Source organism: Geotrypetes seraphini, chromosome 1 (assembly GCF_902459505.1).
Source record: "Geotrypetes seraphini chromosome 1, aGeoSer1.1, whole genome shotgun sequence".
NCBI lineage: Eukaryota > Metazoa > Chordata > Amphibia > Gymnophiona > Dermophiidae > Geotrypetes > Geotrypetes seraphini.
Genome location: NC_047084.1, coordinates 392373085 through 392394207, shown reverse-complemented (window position 1 = coordinate 392394207; position 21123 = coordinate 392373085). Strand labels below are relative to the sequence as shown.

The 21123-nt window shown below is 43.5% G+C and overlaps 2 protein-coding genes across 14 annotated transcripts in view; one reads left to right on the top strand and one right to left on the bottom strand.

Annotated features, from left to right (window-relative positions):
- LOC117347045 (gastrula zinc finger protein XlCGF26.1-like) overlaps positions 1-12958 on the bottom strand; it is a 39218-nt gene extending 26260 nt beyond the window's left edge. For 2 of the 6 annotated variants that reach the window (XM_033917363.1, XM_033917406.1), the window contains exons 1-3: positions 12703-12958; positions 3600-3703; positions 3149-3262 (exon numbers count right to left, since the gene is read on the bottom strand). In XM_033917363.1, coding sequence (XP_033773254.1) covers positions 3149-3262; positions 3600-3618 — 133 coding nt within the window. In that variant the 5' untranslated portion in view covers positions 3619-3703; positions 12703-12958. Of the gene's footprint in view, positions 1-3148; positions 3263-3599; positions 5494-12702 lie in introns of those variants that run through there. The other 4 variants (XM_033917379.1, XM_033917397.1, XM_033917388.1 and 1 more) reach the window with 4 other exon arrangements.
- Positions 1-21123, top strand: part of LOC117347070 (oocyte zinc finger protein XlCOF7.1-like) — a 271337-nt gene that overhangs the window by 96157 nt on the left and 154057 nt on the right. The window contains exon 1 of one of the 8 annotated variants that reach the window (XM_033917434.1): positions 13021-13113. The exons of 6 other annotated variants lie outside the window; for them this stretch is intronic. The gene's annotated coding sequence lies outside the window, so the exon portion shown is untranslated. Of the gene's footprint in view, positions 1-13020; positions 13147-21123 lie in introns of those variants that run through there. One more of the 8 variants, XM_033917442.1, reaches the window with a different exon arrangement.

The window sequence follows — 21123 nt, the reverse complement described above, 5'->3', positions numbered from 1 at the left end:
GCGTTTTACAATTTTTTTTTACATTCTGATCCGGCATTCCCCCTGCGAACCGGCATCCTCCCCCCCGCTCGCATCACCCCCCCTCCCCCGCGATCCTACATCCCCCCCAGCACCGCAAATACAACTCTTACCCGATTGGGCACCGGCACCAGCACCAATGCACAGCATGTGCCAGTGCCAGTGCCCGAAGATCCTCCCTCGTTGGTTTGGGCTGGGCTGGGCGGTGCGAGAGAGATCCTCCTTCTTCCTCTGCCGGGCTGGACTAGGCTTTGAGCATTTGCGCATGCTCAAAGCCTTCTGGTCTCGCTCTCTCCGAGATTATCTCGGAGAGAGCGAGACCAGAAGGCTTTGAGCATGCGCAAATGTTCAAAGCCTAGTCCAGCCCGGCAGAGGAAGAAGGAGGATCTCTCTCGCACCGCCCGGCCCAGCCCAAACCAACGAGGGAGGATCTTCGGGCACTGGCACTGGCACATGCTGTGCATTGGTGCCGGTGCCCAATCGGGTAAGAGTTGTATTTGCGGTGCTGGGGGGGATGTAGGATCGCGGGGGAGGGGGGGTGACGCGAGCGGGGGGGGAGGATGCCGGTTCGCAGGAGGAATGCCAGATCAGATTATCTCGGATCAGAGAGGGAGGGGGGTGACGCGAGCAGGGGGGGAGGATGCCAGTTCGGAGTAGGCGGGAGGAGGTTTTAGCATGCGCGGTATACGCGTGCGCGCACCATATTAACATTTTATTACATAAATTTGTGTTCCCCGCGCGGTATACCCGTGTGCGCGTTTTACACAGGTGCGCGGTATATGAGTGAAAATACGGTACTATTTATTATTTCTATAACACTGAAAAGGTGTACGCAGCGCTGTACATTTTAACATACAAATCAGTCCCTGCTCTGAAGAGCTTACAATCTAATTTAGACAGGACATTACAGGGTTGGGGAGATTATGGTAGAGGAAATGATACTGTGGGTATAGGCAGCTGACAGCAGTGAGCAGGAGTTAAGAATTGAAAGCAGTTTCAAAAAAATGGGCTTTTAGCTTGGATTTGAACACTGCAAGGGATGGAGCACAACGTATTGATTCAGGCAGCCTGTTCCAGGCAAATGGTGCCGCAAGAAAGAAGGGGCGGAGTCTGGAGTTGGCAGTGAAAGAGAAGGGTACAGATAAGAGGGGCTTGCCCGATGAGCGGAGATCACGGGGGGCGAGGGGGGGGTGGAGATACCTTGCAGGAGCTGGAGGTTTCTTTAACGGCAGATTTGGCGGAGCTGGATGATTTTAGTAATATGTTGGGTTTCTGGGTTAATTGGGGAAATCCTGAATTGTTGGATGTGAGTTTGTCGATGGAGACTGTTGAGAGATTACAACAGCACTTCTCATTTCAGTGGGTCCGCACGTCCTTGCATTATCTGGGAGTTTACTTTGGACTCCCAGGTACGCATTTTTATGATCTTAATTACCCCCATTATTTTTCTGTATTCAGGCTGATTTGGATAACTGGGGAGGGCTGTGTCTTTCTTGGTTGGGTCATATTGAGGTAGTAAAAATGATGGTTTTGCCCAGATTGTTTTTGTTTCAAACCCTCCCGGTCTGGGTGAGCCGATCGGTGTTGGATGGATTACATTGCACTGTTTCTATATTTATCTGGGCTGGTAGACCTCCCAGGGTGGGGAAGCAGGTTATATTCTTGGGTAAGAGGGAGGGAGGGAGGGGTTGGCAGTACCTAATTTGGTAAAATACTATTAACCGGCTCAATTACAAGCCCTTATTGAATGGTAGGCACAGGTTCTGAAATAGTGGGTGGAAATAGAGCAGTCAACAGTGTGAGGCGGCCCCTTGATGCACCTCCTCTGGGTTCCTCGTAGGGGTAGAGTGTTCGGCAGTTTGTCATCGGTGGAGAAGGCCCTCCAGATAGGGAGGGTAGTGCAAGGGCAGTTACTGGAGACTCAGCGCTATTCTTGGTTCGTCCTTTAAGGTTTAACCCTGAGTTTACCCCAGACTGGGGGAGGGGGGGGTTTATGCCTTGGGAATCAAAGGGTTTGGTCTGTGCAGACCAATTTTGTGATGTAACTTTGGGGAGAGTGCAACCTTTTCCAGAACTCAAGGCCCAATATGGATTGCATTCTAAGGATTTGTTTCCTTATTTACAGGTTAAACATTATTTGCAGACCTTGGGACTATTGAATGAGCTACTTAGAAGGAAAATTCCCTTTGAGAACTTAATTGGTCCATCGTTACAGAAAGGGGTACTCTCAGCTTTGTATAAATGTTGGAACATGAGGGGAAATGTGCTCTTACCTTATATGAGGGCATGGGAAAGGGATTTGGGGAAGGCACTATCCCTTGAACAGTGGGAATTCATATGGTGAGAGGTGTCCTCTTTGGGAATTCTGGCCTTGATAGTAGAAAATGGGTATAAAGCACTTATGTGTTGGTATTATACTCCGGTCCTATTGGCTAGGATGGACCAAGGGGGGATGGGCACTGCTGGAGGAGTTGTGGGGAGATGGGAACTTATTTACATATGTGGTGAGATTGTGTCAAAGTGCTAGGATTTTGGGATCTGGTATTTCGGGAACTCTCTAGGATATTATGTAAGGAGGTTACTGCCACTTGGCGATACGCATTGCTTCACTGGACTGAGGTTGCTTTGGAGCAAGGGGAATCCAGCTTTAGGAAGCTAGCCCTCATAGCTGCCAGACTTGCGCTGGCAGCTCGTAGGAATCAACCTGTGCCACCGGATTGGCTGATAGTGACACAGAAGCTTTAACAGTGGCAGCATATTTACCAGTTAACTGCATTTCCTCATGCCAGCATTAGGAGGAGTTTCACTTTGAGGACGTAACTTTGGGGAACTTGGCAGGTATGAGGGGTTATTGTACCCTTTTTTTTCTTGGTCCTGTACAAGTTTGAACGCTATATAGTGGGGATTTGGGAGGAGGGAGGGAGTATGTTCTCAGGTTGATGTTTGGTATTGGGTGTATTATAGCTCCTATTTATATTATTGTGTCAATTTCATGCTTTGATTCTTTGGCAGACTATTATTGTGTTGTGTTACTGATGTGCTTGCTCTGTCATGCTGTATCTTTGCCATGTTGATGTTTTCTTATCTCTAAATAAAAATTGTTATTAAAAAAAAGTAATTTTATATTTGCCTGTTATAGGAGGGTGAATCTGTTCATTTGTCTCCAGTTCAGAATGATCCATAAAGTGGAAATCTTCCTCTTCTTTAATGCTCAGCGAGAACACAGATGTTACAATCGGAAGACCTGTGATGAGAAAACAAACATGTCTAAAAGGATACAGTTAGCCTTGTTTATATTATATTAAGAAACAGGTCTTAATTTTCCACTTGTTTGATGTTAAGGTAAAGAGAATGGGACTTGATATACTACCTTCTGTGGTTACAATCACAGCAGTTTACATATTATATAGTTTGTACTTGGGGCAATGGAGGGTCAAGTTACTTGCCCAGAGTCACAAGGAGTTATAGTGGGAATTCAACACAGTTCCCCATGTTCTCAGGCCTCAGTCTAGGCTAGTCCTCTAGTCCATCTTCTGTGAACTGAAAATGCAAAGCCCTTTAACTCCAGAGCATTTACTTACTCATGGTTGGATCGTTCATATTTTCTTTCCCACTCAGTGTTGTCTGAAATATTTCTCAACTTTCTTTTTCATCTTTAGTATAACAGAATTAAGAATTGAATAACCTGTCAATAACAAATAAGAAAAATTACATTTGTAGAAGTCTCTGGAAGTTTTATCTCTTTACTATGAGGGCAGTCTGTGAGTGTGTGTATGCAGGTTTGTATTTTTCATGACAAGGCTTGGTGAGAAGAGATGGCTACATCCAGCCAAGCCACATGATTAAGATTAAACCTTGGAGGTTTTCTGCTGTGGTAATTTCAGCAGGTGCCAGTTTTCTCTGAATCAGGAACTAATAGGAGTCAACTTTTCAAAATGATTGGGGGGTTCTCACCTCTGCATACATTACCTTATCTGTAAAAAGAAAAACAAAGTATGGTAGGTTCATGGGCACAACTGGCCAGGCCATATTTAGATGTAACAGATAGTACACACACTGGAAGGATTCATGGCTAAAAGAGCTAGAGAAGCAATGAATGTCCTACCAGTCTCTTGTTGTCCCCCAACCTCACTTCCTCCCTACTAATTTACTCCACTCCATTTTTCTTCTCCATTCTCCCTTCCACCAACAGCCTATCTATACCACTGTCATAGCCCTCCTAGTCAAGCCTGGCCTATCAATACCGCCCACATTCAAGCAGGATGATTGTTTTATTATTGTGAAAAAGAAACATGATGTTCCTTTCCATTTCGCTTTCAATTTGAGACTTGACTATCAAGGGCATTTTCAAAACATTCCCAAAAAATGGCATAAATCGGCACTTGGATGTTTTTCTCACCCAAATGTCCAAGTGCTGATTTTTGAAGCTGACTTTCTGGATGTCTTGTTAGACTTTTTAACTACTGTGTGTCCAAAGTTCAAGGAAGCATTTTAGAGGTGTGTTATGGGTAGGCTTTCGGTGATAATCAAACCTTTCCCAAGACGTCCAGGACAGAACCTAGATGTCCAGAGCTAGACCTGTTTTAAAAGTGTCTAAGTGCCAAAAAGGTACCCAAACTGACTCCCCCAGTGATCACAAATCCCTTCTCAACCCACAAGATATGAAGGAAACAGTACATACCTGTCTCTAGAACAGCAGCACCTAGTATGGGAAAGCCTAGTAGAGCTGCATAGAGGTATCTTAAGTAGTTTGGTGGGTGGGCTAGTGAACCACAGAGAGGAGGACCCAGACCCATAAGCCACTCTAAACACTACATTTATGGTGGAAAGTGTGAGCCCACCAAAACCCTACTAAACTATCTTATAGTTGCCACCTGCACTCACAAGGGCTACTGGGGTGTGAGAAGCAAAAAACAGGAAGAAACAGGAAAAGGAGCAATCCAACAACAAAACAAACTGTGAACGAAGCACAATGTTCTTGACTTTCCTTTATTTCTTCAAACTATATCAAGAATATCCACATCAACTGTATTAAAAACTAATGGACCCGACACGGGCCGTGTTTCGGCTAGCAAAGCCTTTCTCAAGGGTCCTAAGGTATGAAATAAAACAAAACAAAAATTAGACACAAATAAAAAGATACATACAATAACATAGTTGATAGAAAAGTTGTGCATTTTTTTTTAGTATTTGCTATCATCTTTGTCTTTATTTTATGGGTTGTCTGGTGTTTTACCTGATGGTAAGAATCACATATTAGGGGTTGGTTCCATTTTGTTACACCATGGTTTACTGAGGGTATTCTGTGTATTATAATTTTTTGTTTTGTTTTATTTGGAATGTTTATTGATTGTGTCTTGTTCTACGCCGAGAGGTTGGATAGGCTGGGGCTCTTCTCTCTGGAAAAAAGGAGGCTCAGGGGAGATATGATAGAGACCTTCAGGATCATGAGGGGCATAAGAGGGTGGATAGGGACAGATTCTTCAAGCTGAAGGGGACAACAGGTACGAGGGGGCATTCGGAGAAACTGAAGGGAGATAGGTTCAAAACAAATGCGAGGAAGTTTTTTTTCACCCAAAGGGTCGTGGACACCTGGAATGCGCTACCGGAGGAAGTGATCAGGCAGAGTACGGTACAGGGATTCAAACAGGGATTGGACGGATTCCTGAGGGATAAAGGGATCGTGGGATACTGAGAGAGGTGCTGGGATGTAACACAGGTATAGAAAGCTAACCAGGTAATAAGTATAGAAACCCAACCAGGTCGTGCATGTGCAAGACCGGAGGGTTAGGACTTCGATGGGAAGATAGGACTCAATGGGAAACCAAGGTGGCAAGGGGGCCCCTTCTGGTGATTCAGACAGGTCGTGACCTGTTTGGGCCGCCGCGGGAGCGGACTGCTGGGCAGGATGGACCTATGGTCTGACCCGGCGGAGGCACTGCTTATGTTCTTATGTTCTTAAAATGTTAATAAAAACTTATTTGAAAAAAAAAAGTGAATGAGAAACATATACATATGTGTTTGAGAATATACATAACCACATCCGTTAGTGGAATGGTGATAAATCATGTGAAAATAAAGTGAAGCGTGCGTTATGAAGCTTAAAGAGACGTATGAATGACACGGTGACAAAATTCATCACCGTTCCCGTCCCCGCGGATAACCGCGGGAGATAATCCCATGTCATTTTCTAGTGTCTATTTCAACCTCAGTCCTTCAACACAAGCATTCTTTAAAGCAAAGCTTGCGGGTCAGTGGTTGTGCCCAATTATACTCTGATTCTTCCCTCTCTCCTTAAAGAATGACATGAAGATGGTTTCCCGCGGTTATCCGCGGGGACGGGAATGGTGATGAATTTTGTCACCGTGTCATTCTCTAACGTATATATCTATATTTTAGATGAAAGTGACGTCATATATGCATAGAGTGTGGTGTGAAACCTGTGAACATAAAGTGAAATGTGAATTATGAGACGTAAACAGACATATATATCTGTATAAAAGTGGGTAGGTTTTGGTGGAGTTTTGGAGGGCTCAGTACAAATTATAGCAGGGGTATGGCGAGATGTACACCTGGCACTCTTTATGTGAAGTTTACAACAGTGCCCTATAAGGTGCCCCACTGCTCTGTTGGCATGTCTATGTGGTCAGTCCATTACAATGCTGGCCCCTCCCATGTACAAATGGTCTGGATTTGGATGTTTTGAACTTGGACATTTTTGTGGTCAAAAATGGCCCAAAAAGTTAAACATCCTAAGGCTGAACGTCCTGAAGGCCAAGATGTCCAACTAGGCAGTTTTGCTGGTTTTGAAAATGGCAATTTCTCTGCCCCCAACTTTGGACACCTAGTGGGAAACTTCCAAAGTTGGACTTAGGCATCCTAACGAAAATGCCACTCCACAGGTCCTCTCCATTACAAAACTTTTTCAGATCATGGCAGGAGAGGAGCAAGAAGAAGGTGCCAAGTGGCACACGCAGCGCCGAACAGCAGGAGAGGAGAGGAGTAGCAAATTGAAGGAAGAAGGATCCGAAGGAGACAGAGGGGAGCAGAAATCTTGGGGCAGTGGCAAGAGTAAGCTCCGCCTACCCCCACCGCGTCGGCAGAGGCAGTGCCGAACTCTCCCTTAAAAGGGGAGGAGCCAATGGCACGCGGTGAAGGTGAGCAGCAAAGGCGCTCGCCTTAGCGAGAGCGCCTTTGCGAAGGGCCAGGTCACCACAACCAAGGACACCAGGGAAAACCAGTAAGGTAAGGAAGCGGCAGGCATAGAAGGTAAAGGGGAAACAGGCACAGAAGGAACACACTCACACAAGGAAGGTAAGGTATAGCAAAGACAGCACACACAAGCAAAAGGCAGCAAGGCAAGGAAGCGGCAAGCACAGAAAGTAAGGGGGAGGCAGGCACAAAAGGAGCACACACGCAGGCACAGAAGGTAAGGGGGAGGCAAGCACAGAAGGAACACACACACACAAGGAAGAAGCAGGTACAGAAGAAAGCACACACACACAAGCAAAAGGCACCGGTACATTAGTAGAGAGTACTCCAAATAGGCGGACAGCAATGGAAGCAGAGGGAATCCAGAGGATGAGCTTCCCAGTGTACTGCACGGACTGTCATATGTACGATTACCTCCCCTCCGGGAGACAGTCGTATGTATGCTGTCAGTGTCAGGAGCTGAAAAACTTGAAGAAGGAGGTTAGTCGCATGAAGTACAGGATTCAAGAACTGGAGGGACTTTACATCGCATCTCATCACAGGTATTCTCCACGCACCTCTTTTATAATAATTAAGACCTGAACAGTTACCTCGTGTGTCTCTCTGTCTGAGAGAGTGAATTGGACCTTAAACAGATCTGAATTCCATCACATCAAGGAAACCTTTGCTGCCAACCTAAATTATAGCTGCACCAGTGGCTGATGAACTCTTGTTCTTGTAACATAAGGATTTCTATATCTGCTAAGCTGAGGAGAGACATCTTCCATTTCACCTGATTCTGTGCCAAGCCTAATTGGATGGTGAGATAAGGAACTTATCTATCTTTCAGCTGGGGTTAGATAAAGTATCCTATTGTGATATAGGATAAGGCTTGTAAAGCTACTCTTGGTGATAACTGTAATAGATTGCTGCTAATCAGGAATTGTTATTATAAGGAATTGTTTAGTGTGTGTAAGAATTAGTTACGTATTTATCTAGCAAGTGTGTTGTGATAATTATGTACTGAGTTTCATATATGTAATTGGATATTTTGTGAACAATATTTAGTTATTGCTTCTGGCTTGTGAATTATATTTTTCTATTTTCATAATAAAAGTATTTCTCATTAGCCTTGGTCTTGTGTCGTGTAAATAGGCAAAGAAAGCTGAACCCGGATGAGATATTATGGTCTTCCCTAGAAACTAACAGGCACGTTATTTGTTTATGTAACTGGTTAGTGGACCGTAAATCTTTCTACAATACTAAGGGGGAAAAATGGGAAGAAACAATGGGCAAAACACAAGAGTTGACTGACCCAGAAGAGGAGGATAAAAGGATTGCAGCACAAGAGAAGAAAATAAAGTACGAAGCACAGCGAAAGGAAATGAAGACAAAAAATACCAGGACCTAAACTGCATATATACTAATGCAAGGAGCCTAAGGAACAAAATGGGGGAATTAGAAGTCATGGCCAAAGCTGAAGACATAGACATCATTGGGGTCTCCAAAACATGGTGGAATGAAGAAAACAAATGGGATACAGCACTACTGGGGTACAAACTCTATCGCCAGGACAGGTCAGGTCAGAAAAGAGGAAGAATATCCTATACATAAAAGAAAGCATACACTCGACCAGAGTGGACACAGCAGAGACGAGCAACAAATTGGAATCGCTATGAGTTAAAATACCGGGAAGGAAAGGGTCCGAGATAAAGATGGGCCTGTACTATCGTCCACCTCGGCAAACCAAAGCTATCAATGAAGAAATGGAAGCCAAGATGAAGCGAGAATGCAAAAGCAGTAACACGATTATTATGGAGACTTCAACTATCCCGGGATAGATTGGAGTCTTGGAAGCTCAAAATGCGCCAGAGAGACCGGATTCCTGGAGGCTATATAAAAATTTTTAAATAGAATATTCTCAAGGAAACTTCTAAAAAGAGCACGGTGGATAAATAAATTAAAAAGTTAAAAAAAAAGTTTACTTAAATAATTGCCAAAAAAAGAATGTGAGCCAATGAGGAATGAAAACACAGGTACTCCAAACCGATATTGAACACTACTATAGGTGGAGGAGGTGTACCTGAGGCCACATTTTGTTACATTTGAAATATATGAGAATATGTTTAACAATTTGTAATTCTACGGAGGGGAACGCTGGATATTTTGGAGGTTGGATAAAGTATTGGAGAGTTGTGTTATATGATTCCCAACAATAAATGAAACAGATTTAAATAGTGCCATCTTTAGTGTGAGTGCCAAATATAAATCAAACACACTCCATAAAAAGTGCTAGTGCATCAAAGCAAAAGTTTAACCAGCGAAAGAAAAAGCCTCAGAGTGTTGGAGGTGTGAACCACACATCATCAAAAAACTGGCGCCATTTATAGAATCACACCTAGCGGCACCTAAGTGAACCTAGGCGTAGCTAAGCGTCCTAGACATAGGTGCTGCTCCATTAGGTTTATGTTTATTAAAAATCTTTATAAAGCGATTACCAGGGTATTGATCCCTGCATTTCCCGGCTCATATCTGCGGCTGAAGAAGTGGACTGCTTGTATGAGGTAGTTATGCTTTAAGGTAAACAATTTAAATTTTTTGATGCTAAACAAACAGTGGGAACATTTTTTAGGTCACAAGAAGATGTTAATGCCATAGTGTAATCCCTTAATGTTCACTGTTTTGACTGGCTAGGGAAGGGAATTGGAGGTATTCTCTTCACAGTTCAATAACTGCTGCTAAATTTTAAGAAGAGTTTTCACTTTTTCTTTTCTTTTTTCTGATGATTCTTCGATCTTTATTTCTTAATATGGTAGATGAATTATATATGAATTTTTCTTTAAGGTTTGTTATTTATGACTTTTTTTTCTAAATTTCTTATTATCCCAGAATTTATGGCGATGTAAATGTATCTTAAATTCTAATAAAAATAATTTTTTTAAAAAAAAAGCAGTCTGCTGTACCAGTTGGTTAGGCGTGGAAGATCTTGACATACGCCTGTACGGAGACACCAAGGGGCAAATTCTATAAATGGCATCCTGATTGTAGGTGGCAGTACCATTTTCTAACCAGCCAATCAAGACTCACGTTAAAAAAAAAAAATCTCCCGAAGCAGGCCGCCTACATTGGAGATGCCTCCAGGATCCTAGGGAGGGGTGCAAGCCAGCCTAAGCTCACCTAATGCTAGGCATGTGCATGGTTTGGCCTGGAGGTTTCCTTAGGCGGACGTATGCGTCTTCCTAGGCCAGCGGGAGATGCGTACAATGAAGGCTAGCAAAATGCTGGCAAACAATGTAAGTAGACGCAGCCGCTGAATTTATCGCGGCAAGGGATTTCCCTGCCATGATAAGTTTAGCGGCCGCCCGTCCCCCCGTCCCCAACAATTGTAGCAGGAGGGATGCCCAGTCCCTCCTGGACACCCCCCCACCCCCTTGCTGTACCACCCAGCCCACCCCGGACACCCCCAACATCCCCCTGGATCCTTCTCTAAACTCCAGCCTGCCCCTTCCCAGTTCTGGAGGCAGTTTCACCTTTGTGGGTGTTGTTTTTTGGACTCCCTTTCTCTTGTCTTCTGTTTTGGTTATGTAGCTACTGGCCAATCGGCAAAGCCGGATATTCACAGTGAGATAGCTATCCCCCACTGAATATCAGTGGATCGCCAGCTATATGCTATTTAGATGGCTGGAAGTCATCTAAATAGTGCTGAATATCAGCCCCAATGTCTTTTATTTTGTAGCATATGGACTTCCACAAAGTACAATCCACTAAGATTTAGCTAATATCAAAATTTCTGTAAATTAGGGACTTTAAAATATACATTCCAATTCCTACCTTCTTGTAGAAAATGAGCTTTGTAACAACATACAAGCTTAACAACTTACGAGTAACTGATATCTATTACATGCAAATAAAACATCTTTGGTCCCCTCCCTCCCTCTTCATTACAATATGTAGGTGATATTTTTATTAACTGACTGACAGTAAGATCAGATCTCTACTACATTATAGCATGAAGAAACCTTGGTGATTAGTAATCTATATAGACTGCCCAATTTTCAGTGGCCTGATGTAACTCTTTCCTGGTCCTTTAAATAATGTTTCTGCTATACATCACAATGGGTAGACATTTTAATATGTAGCAGTATGGATTTGAGACCATTAAAACATGTAGACTTGCTGTGCAAAATGTTGGCATGCCCTTGATAAAAGTCAACTCCTCTGAAACCAGATCTGATGAATCCACATACTATTTAAGACGAAGTTCTTGAGATCCAGGCAGATCCAGAGGATCTGTATTTCACCAATTTTCTTGATTCAGTACTGGTCTATGCAGGTTGAAAGAAGAGGAAGGTAGCAGTTTATGAATAGGTGAGACTGACATAGGCTGGTAGGCTGATGTTTTAAAACAAGAGAGAAGTGTCTTGGAAAACAGTTAGAAAGAACCTTCCCTGTATAGTCCATTCTCATTTGCGATAGGTTTGTGAAAATGTCCATGAACCACAAAATTGGGAATGACGAAATGCAGCGTCTATGGGACAATAGAGGTTAGGTTCCAGCAATACACCTTCTGCCTCAAAACCACAGAAAGTGAACAGAGCATTTTCCCTAACTCCCCATACAGGCACCAGCGGAAGGGCCCCAGGCCTACCTTGTTTTCCTGGTGGTCTAGTGGGGCAGGAATAATTCCAACTAGCTCCTGCCCATGCTCTTTCAGCAATTAAAATGACTGCTGAGACGTCCAGCGAGTTTCATGAGACTCTATGTCTGGGATCCTAACTCTGGGTCCTGGGGGAGGGGAGGTTGATGGTGTCTGGAGAGGGAATGCTGCCTATTCTGGGGGGGGGGGGGCACGCTGACAGCGGGGTAAAGTCTCCCGGTTCGGGGGGCGCCGATCCACAAATACAAGAACATAGAGGCACGAATGGGGAATATCAGCTGCAACTGATGCAACTGCAGATCATGAATACACGGATAACAAGAATAGACTCTATTTAGTGGCCAGGAACAGCTCCCGGCTGGCTAAGTACCACTTAGCTGGCTCTCCACTGATATTCAGCGGGAAATAGACAGCTATTTTCTGTTAAATATCCCGATCATCAGCTAGGCTGTGTTGTGTAACATAACTGGTCACCACCGATATTCAGCGGCTGAATATCAGCTTGGCAGCTAAGTCCGCGGTGAGGTGTCTTAAAATAGAAATTCAAAAGCCGGGGACTGCATACAACCCCGGCACGGAATTTTCAAGATTGCTGCTTCCCAGGGTCCAAAATATATATAAGACTGAGAGGGTATCAACAAGAATCTGTATGTATGTTTGTTGCTTTATATATGTGAGAGAAAGAGAGTGTGCAACTTGTGTGTGGATGTGAATGTGTGAAAAGAAATGTCTGTGCAAGTGTGAAGAATGTGAAAATGATATAGTATGTGCATATTGATGAGCGAACATGGATATAAGAGAGAAAGTAGTGTATAATGCATAAGTACATTTCTTACTTGATGAAAAAAAAGGCAGACTCTTCCCTCCCGTTTTCCCTCTAAATTCTGCAGCTGCTGGGATGAATTCGGGCTGGGGATTTCCCTTTTCCTGGAAAGATCAATAAGAAATTAGGAGGCTAGACTGATTCCTATGAATCTCAGATAAACTTCCTCTTCTGCGGATTGGGCTTTCCAGTCCAGGAAGTCAAAATTTCTGCTTTTATTCCAGTCTTCTTGAAGAACTGCAAACACTAGGAAGTGAAAGCAGCTGAGCATGCGCATAGCTCCTGGAGCAGAGGTCATGCTGTGGTGACCCTGCCTCCTTAAGGTAGATCTGTTGAAATAATAGAGCTGCAGGGTGTTCCAGGCAGAAGGAACCTGTCGCTGGTTGTGAAAACAACAGAAACAGAGGCATACTGCAAATTCCAAGTACAGCAACAAAATAATGATAAAAGAATCCAGGTTTTTTTTCTGCCATCATATACCATGTTACTATGTTAAATCTATGCTGAATTGAAGACATTTCATATTTTTAAGTCTTAGGGGGAAGCGAGGGGGTTGCTGAAAAGTTCATAGCCCAACCAAGAAAGGAATGACGTGGAACCATGAAATTTACAAATTATTCCATGATGGATCAATTTTAAACTGGTACACTTCAGGAAATGTAATTTCTTCTGGACTGCTACTCTCTAGCTCAGTGTTTCTCAAACTTTCTCAAGCCAGGGCACACTAAAGGTAGTGGCCACTAGTGCTGCTCGATTCACGATTCAAATCGATTATCCGATTCACTTTGGGTGAATCGATTCGAATCGGTTTATTATTGAAAAAAATCAGACTTACCGATTTGTTGGCCCCCTAGCTACCGCCACTTTTGCCTGGTCAGGGAGGAGAGGACAGAGCCTTGCTGCCAGGAAGGAGAGATCCTTGCTGCTCCGATCTGCACCAGAGATCCGTTCAGGATTTCCCTCTGCCACCGGAGTCCTTGCTTCGATATAAATAGTAGATGACGGCAGTTAAAGACCCGAATGGTCCATCCAGTCTGCCCAACCTGATTCAATTTTAATTTTTTCTTCTTAGCTATTTCTGGGCAAGAATCCAAAGCTTTGCTTGGGTTCCAACTGCCGAAATCTCTGTTAAGACTTAATCCAGCCCATCTATACCCTCCCAGCCATTGAAGCCCTCCCCTGCCCATCCTCCACCAAACGGCCATACACAGACACAGACCGTACAAGTCTGCCCAGAAACTGGCCTAGTTCAATATTTAATATTATTTTCTGATTCTAAATCTTCTGTGTTTATCCCACGCTTCTTTGAACTCAGTCACAGTTTTACTCTCCACCACCTCTCTCGGGAGCGCATTCCAGGCATCCACTACCCTCTCCGTGAAGTAGAATTTCCTAACATTGCCCCTGAATCTACCACCCCTCAACCTCAAATTATGTCCTCTGGTTTTACCATTTTCCTTTCTCTGGAAGTTCTAATCTACATTAATCCCCTTCAAGTATTTGAACGTCTGAATCATATCTTCCCTGTCTCTCCTTTCCTCTAGGGTATACATATTCAGGGCTTCCAGTCTCTCCTCATACGTCTTCTGGTGCAAGCCTCCTATCATTTTCGTCGCCCTCCTCTGGACCGCCTCAAGTCTTCTTACGTCCTTCGCCAGATACGGTCTCCAAAACTGAACACAACACTCCAAGTGGGGCCTTACCAATGACCTGTACAGGGGCATCAACACCTTCTTCCTTCTACTGACTACGCCTATCTTTATACAGCCCAGCATTCTTCTGGCAGCAGCCACTGCCTTGTCACACTGTTTTTTCACCTTTAGATCTTCGGACTATCACCCCAAGGTCCCTCTCCCCGTCCGTGCATATCAGCTTCTCTCCTCCCAGCATATACGGTTCCTTCCTATTATTAATCCCCAAATGCATTACTCTGCATTTCTTTGCATTGAATTTTAGTTGCCAAGCATTAGACCATTCCTCTAACTTTTGCAGATCCTTTTTCATATTTTCCACTCCCTCTTCGGTGTCTACTCTGTTACAAATCTTGGTATCATTTGCAAAAAGGCACACTTTTCCTTCTAACCCTTCAGCAATGTCACTCACAAACATATTGAACAGGATTGGCCCCAGCACCAAACCCTGAGGGACTCCACTACTCACCTTTCCTTCCTTCGAGCGACTTCCAATTAACCACCACCCTCTGGCGTCTGTCCTTCAGCCAGTTTCTGACCCAGTTCACCACTTTGGGTCCTAACTTCAGCCCTTCAAGTTTGTTCAACAGCCTCCTATGAGGAACTGTATCAAAGGCTTTGCTGAAATCCAAGTAAATTACATCTAGCATATGTCCTCGATCCAGCTCTCTGGTCACCCAATCAAAAAATTCAATCAGGTTCGTTTGGCACGATTTACCTTTTGTAAAGCCATGTTGCCTCGGATCCTGTAACCCATTAGATTCAAGGAAGTACACTAGCCTTTCTTTCAGCAACACTTCCATTATTTTTCCAACAACTGAAGTGAGGCTCACCGGCCTGTAGTTTCCTGCTTCATCCCTGTGACCACTTTTATGAATAGGGACCACATCCGCTCTCCTCCAATCCCCAGGAATCACTCCCATCTCCAGAGATTTGTTGAACAAGTCTTTAATAGGACTCGCCGGAACCTGTCTGAGCTCCCTTAGTATCCTGGGATGGATCCCGTCTGGTCCCATCGCTTTGTCCACCTTCAGTTTTTCAAGTTGCTCATAAACACCCTCCTCCGTGAACGGTGCAGAATCTACTCCATTTTCTCGTGTAACTTTGCCAGACAATCTCGGTCCTTCTCCAGGATTTTCTTCTGTGAACACAGAACAGAAGTATTTGTTTAGCACATTTGCTTTCTCCTCATCACTTTCCACATATTGGTTCCCAGCATCTTATAGCCTAGCGATTCCATTTTTCATCTTCCTCCTTTCACTAATATATCTGAAAAAATTTTTGTCTCCCTTTTTTACATTTTTAGCCATTTGTTCTTCCACTTGTGCTTTCACCAGAAGTATCTCTCTCTTGGCTTCTTTCAGTTTCACCCTGTATTCCTTTGTGCTCTCCTCTTCTTGGGTTTTTTTATATTTCACGAACGCCAACTCTTTCGTCTTTATTTTCTCAGCCACTAGGTTGGAGAACCATATTGGCTTCCTTTTTCTCTTGTTTTTATTGATTTTCTTCACATAAAGGTCCGTAGCCATTTTTTTCGCTCCTTTCAGCTTAGACCACTGTCTTTCCATTTATCTTATGTCCTCCCATCCTAACAGCTCTTTCTTCAGGTACTCTTCCATTGCATATAACTTCCGGTTTGAGACAGAGCCTTGCTGCCAGGAAGGAGAGAGCCTTGCTACCCCGATCTGCACCAGAGATCCATTCAGGATTTCCCTCTACCACCGGAGTCCTTGCTACATTGAAGCAAGGACTCCGGTGGCAGAGGGAAATCTGGAACGGATCTCTGGTACAGATCGGGGCAGCAAGGCTCTCTCCTTCCTGGCAGCAAGGCTCTGTCCTCTCCTCCCTGGCCAGGCAAAAGCAGCGGTAGCGAATATAATTCACTACCCTGCTACTACTCTGGGTGTCTTGTTCTCTCTATTCGGCCGCCCAAGCGGAAACAGGAAGTTTTCACTAAGGTCAGGCCGCAGTGGAGAGAAGACGCGAGAAGTGCTGGCAGGAGTGGATTGCTACCGCCACCGACAGACCTCTTCCCAGATACGTCCCTCCTGCTGGACTCTCTTTGGGAAAGGTGCGGGGGTGTGGTGGTGGTGGGGGCTTAGGAGTGCCATAAAAAAATAAAAAAGGTAGATGGAGGGAGAGGGGGAGAAGATAGATGGGAGAAATGAACTTGGTGGATGGGGGAGATGGACTTGGGGGAGATCATGGATAGGGGAATAGGGGGAAGGATAGAAGAAATAAGGATCTAAAAACAGGAGAGGGAGAGAGATGGTGGACAATGGGATTTAGGGAGGGAAGGAACAGAAAGGAAGAGAAGTTGGACATAAGGGATGGTGTGGAGGGGGAGATAGAGATACTGGATAGGAGGGTAGTTGGGAAGAGAAAGGGAGACATGGTGGATACCGGGGTGGTGGGGAAGGAGAGAGCTATGAAGGATGAAAGGGTAATTCAGAAAAGGTGGCTCTTTGGATGGAGATGAAAAAAATGAAAGATACCAGACCTCAGGGGGAGGGAAGGGAAACAGAAGGGGAGGACAGAGATAGAAGATGGATGGTTAGCACGGAGAAAGAAGAAAGAAGGAGACCCTTGCAAGCAAGTTATCAGAAGACAACTGGAGCCGGGGACTGATAAGATCTGAATAATGATCAGACAACAAAAGGTAGAAAAAATAATTTTATTTTCTATTTTGTGGTGTTAGACCACGAACATGAGCTAGGATTTAAGAGAGAAAGGAAAGTCAAATCTTTTTCCCCTGAATCGGGCAGCACTAGTGGCCACTAGTGCTGCCCAATTCAGGGAAAAAAATTTCGATTAGATTAGATTCAGCCTATTGAATTGATTTTTTGATTCCATTCTATTTTCCTGCCCAGTTGGGTGGTGTAGGGTTTTTTTGGGGTTTTTTTTTACAAACATCCTGGTGGGTTTATTTTATAGCCTCTTCACCCCCTTTGCCCTCCCCTACCCACACTGGCACTGTAGTGTAAAAAAAAATAAGCAAACAAAAAAGACTTTTCCTCTCTCTCTCTGTTAAATCCTAGCTCACGTTCGTGGTTTAACACCAGCTCTGGCAGGATACACATTTCAAATCTGACATATTGTAATCACAAAACAGAAAATACAATTATTTTTCTACCTTTTATTGTCTGGTCATTATTCAAATCATGTTGGTCCCAGGCTCTGGTTGTCTTCTGATCTAGGTCTCCTTATTTCTTCTTTCTCTGTGCTAACCATCCATCTAATTATTTTTTTTGTATAGAACTGTCCTAGAATGATAAAGATTGTGGAGCTCAATTTTCCAAATCTTTGAGGAAGGAGCAGATGAGCTAGGCTAGGGATCTGACAACTAATTGAGAATCAGTGTGGGAGACCAGCATAAAGTTGAGGGTTCGCCTAGCCCTAGAACACACAGTAATAGGCTCTGGCTTTGCACCGAGCTTCTTCCTGCCGCACACATAAATGAACTTTGTACTAAACTGTGATGAAATTAACATGCCCCGTTTTCTGCAGCCACTTACATGAGAGCAGTTGTTAGAAAATGATAAGACATACACCTTTTGGAGAAGTCAGATAACATCCAAGCCCAAGTCATCCCAAAAGAGGGAAGTGGTGGGCACAAGACAGATTTCTCAACTTTTTTTTTGTTGTTTTAACATCTCCCCCACTTCACTCCCATGTAGAAACCGGGGGGCTACACGGGCCTCAGGCCTCTGAGAAGTCTGAAAGGTTGGAGCGCAGATGAGCGGGGTGGCCTCTTGACTTTTGTTGACAGCAGGACTGGAGTTTCTCCATTCGAGGGGGGGGTTTGGAGACGGGCCAGGAGACGCATTCTCTTAAAGAGTGAAGGGGCGGGACAGCATGAGTAAAGTTTATGTCTTGCACTCCTGGAAATCCTAGTTTTACCTTGTTCCTTCTACTGTACTGTTTGTGCGCGAAACGTGGAATGGTAGCCAGAGAAAGAGAGAGACCGAAGTTGGCGGTAGCTACAAAAACATGGGCACGCTATCGCTTTCAGCTTTTTTTTTTTTAATTCTTTATTGATTTTCAAACTACAAATGTGCCATAAATGAATCACATATATATACATTGTATAGTAAGCACAGCAAACTTTAAAATATTACTACAATAAAGAAATTTCCCCCTCTCTCCCAACTAATATACAACAAATAAATCAAACCTTCATGAAACCATTCATAAAATCATAAAATTCCATTCCCTCCCCTTACCCCCCCCCAGGATGTGTACATTTACTTGTTTATAAAATAAAATAAATTAAATTATTCCTCTTTACAGTATTTAGTCAATAGCTCCCACACCTCTATAAAATTCTTCAATCTTCCCTGTTGTATAGCCATACAACGTTCCATTTTATATGTATAACACAGGGATTCCCACCAGAATGTGTAGTTCAATCTATCCCAATTTTTCCACTTTCTTAAGATAAGCTGCATGGCAACCCCTGTCATCACTAATAGAAGCTTGATATTTGACTTTTGGCTCTCATAAGTACCAAATAAAATGGTATCATAAGATAAAGTCACTGGATTCTCTAAAACAGTGGTGTACCAAGGGGGGGTGGGGGGGGCGGTCCGCCCCGGGTGCACGCCCCAGGAGGTGCACAGCTGACCACCCACCAGGGAATAGGCTGCCGCCGGGGAAAGGCTTCCACTGCTGTCATCGGCTTGTATCTCTTTCTGCTATGCCCAGGCTGGATTACCCCTTCCCTGTAAGGTCACAGCCCATAAGGTCAGAGCAATGGCAGCCTCTGTAGCCTTCTTCAGATCGACACCGATTGAGGAGATTTGTAAGGCTGCCACTTGGTCCTCGGTTCATACTTTCACCTTTCATTATTGTCTGGATACTTTCTCCAGAAGGGATGGACAGTTTGGCCAAACAGTGTTACAAAATTTATTCTCCTAAGTTGCCAACTCTCCCACCGTCCCATTGAGGTTAGCTTGGAGGTCACCCACTAGTGAGAATAACTGCCTGCTTGTCCTGGGATAAAGCAATGTTACTTACCATAACAGTTGTTATCCAGGGACAGCAGGCAGCTATTCTCACGTCCCACCCACCTCCCCTGGGTTGGCTTCTCTGCTAGCTACCTGAACTGAGGAGACCATCGGGCGGGAAGGCACTGGCGCATGTGCGGTGCGGGCATCTCGAAACTTCTGAGTTTCTTCAAGCAAAATATGTTTGTGAGACGTCAGTATCGGGGCTCTGTCGGATGACATCACCCACTAGTGAGAATAGCTGCCTGCTGTCCCTGGATAACAACTGTTACGGTAAGTAACATTGCTTTGTCTGCATAAGCGTAAGCAGTAAGACCAATAGATTGGCAAAGTGTTAATAAAGGAGCCAGGTATATATTAAAGAGTAAGGGGGACAGTATAGATCCTTGCGGGATACCGAAACTGTTTTGGATGGAAGAAGAAGTGGAAATATTGAAGGGAACAACAGCAGTGCAATTTGTGAAATAAGAAGTAAACCACTGAAGGACTTGTTCAGAGATACCTGCCACAGCTAGCCTTCAAAGCAGGAGTTGGTAATCTACTGTATCGAACACAGCTAAAAGATCTTTTTTTAATTTTTTAATTATCTTTATTCATTTTAAAGCCAAAAATAAGTGCAACATATTATACAGACATTTTACACTTTAACAGCACTTAAATTCTATCAAATTATATTTTATGACAAATACATATATCATTCCCCCCCTTCTACATATTCAACAATTGCACTCAAATTAAAAATATCTCCCCACCCATCCTGGACGTGTATGATCAAAGGACAAAATCAACAATCACTCCTTACAGAATTTTGTCTATTGCTCCCAAACATCCATAAATTTCCTATAATATCCCTGTTGTATGGCCATAATATGTTCCATTTTAAAAGTGTAATTCACAGCCTCAATATATAAGGGATTACAAACCTTATATACTTAAACCTTTTTCAATTGCAAAATCTCTCACATGATCCTCAGCGGGGCCACCTCCCCACTCAATAAATCTTCATAATAGGTGGCTTTACACCTCCTCTCGTCATCGGATCCTTAGAACTTAACGGATTTAGCGGTATATAAGAAATAAATAACATAACATAACATATTTTCTTAATTTTCTTAAACTATGAACTGAGACCAGAAATTGAGCTGATCTAAAGCTAAGTAAATTTATTTTAGCCACTATTTATGAACTATTTAAGTATTTAAACATTAAATTATATAAAAAAAAAAATTATAAAGAATACAAGCACAAAAAAAGTTTAAGAAAATATAAGGATCCGATGATGAGAGGAGGTGTAAAGCCACCTACTATGAAGATTTATTGAGTGGGGAGGTGGCCTCGCTGAGGATCATGTGAGAGATTTTGCAACTGAAAAAGGTTTAAGTATATAAGGTTTGTAATCCCTTATATATTGAGGCTGTGAATTACTATTGCCTTTTTCTTTAAGAAGTTATATGAGTTGGGTGCCTTTGAGTCCATTTTAAAAGTGTGGCATAGAGATTCCCACCAGAAAGTATAATTTAACCGATCCCAGTTTTTCCAGTTCCTCAAAATAAGTTGCATAGCAACCCCTGTCATAATTAAGAGATGTTTATTATTATAGGAAGATATTTGGCTTTTAGCCCTCATTAACATGTCAAAAAGCACAGTATCGTATGTCAATGCCACTGGATTTTCCAATACTTTATTTAAGTATCAAGGGACAATAGAACAGCAGATGATCCACTGTCCCTACATCGA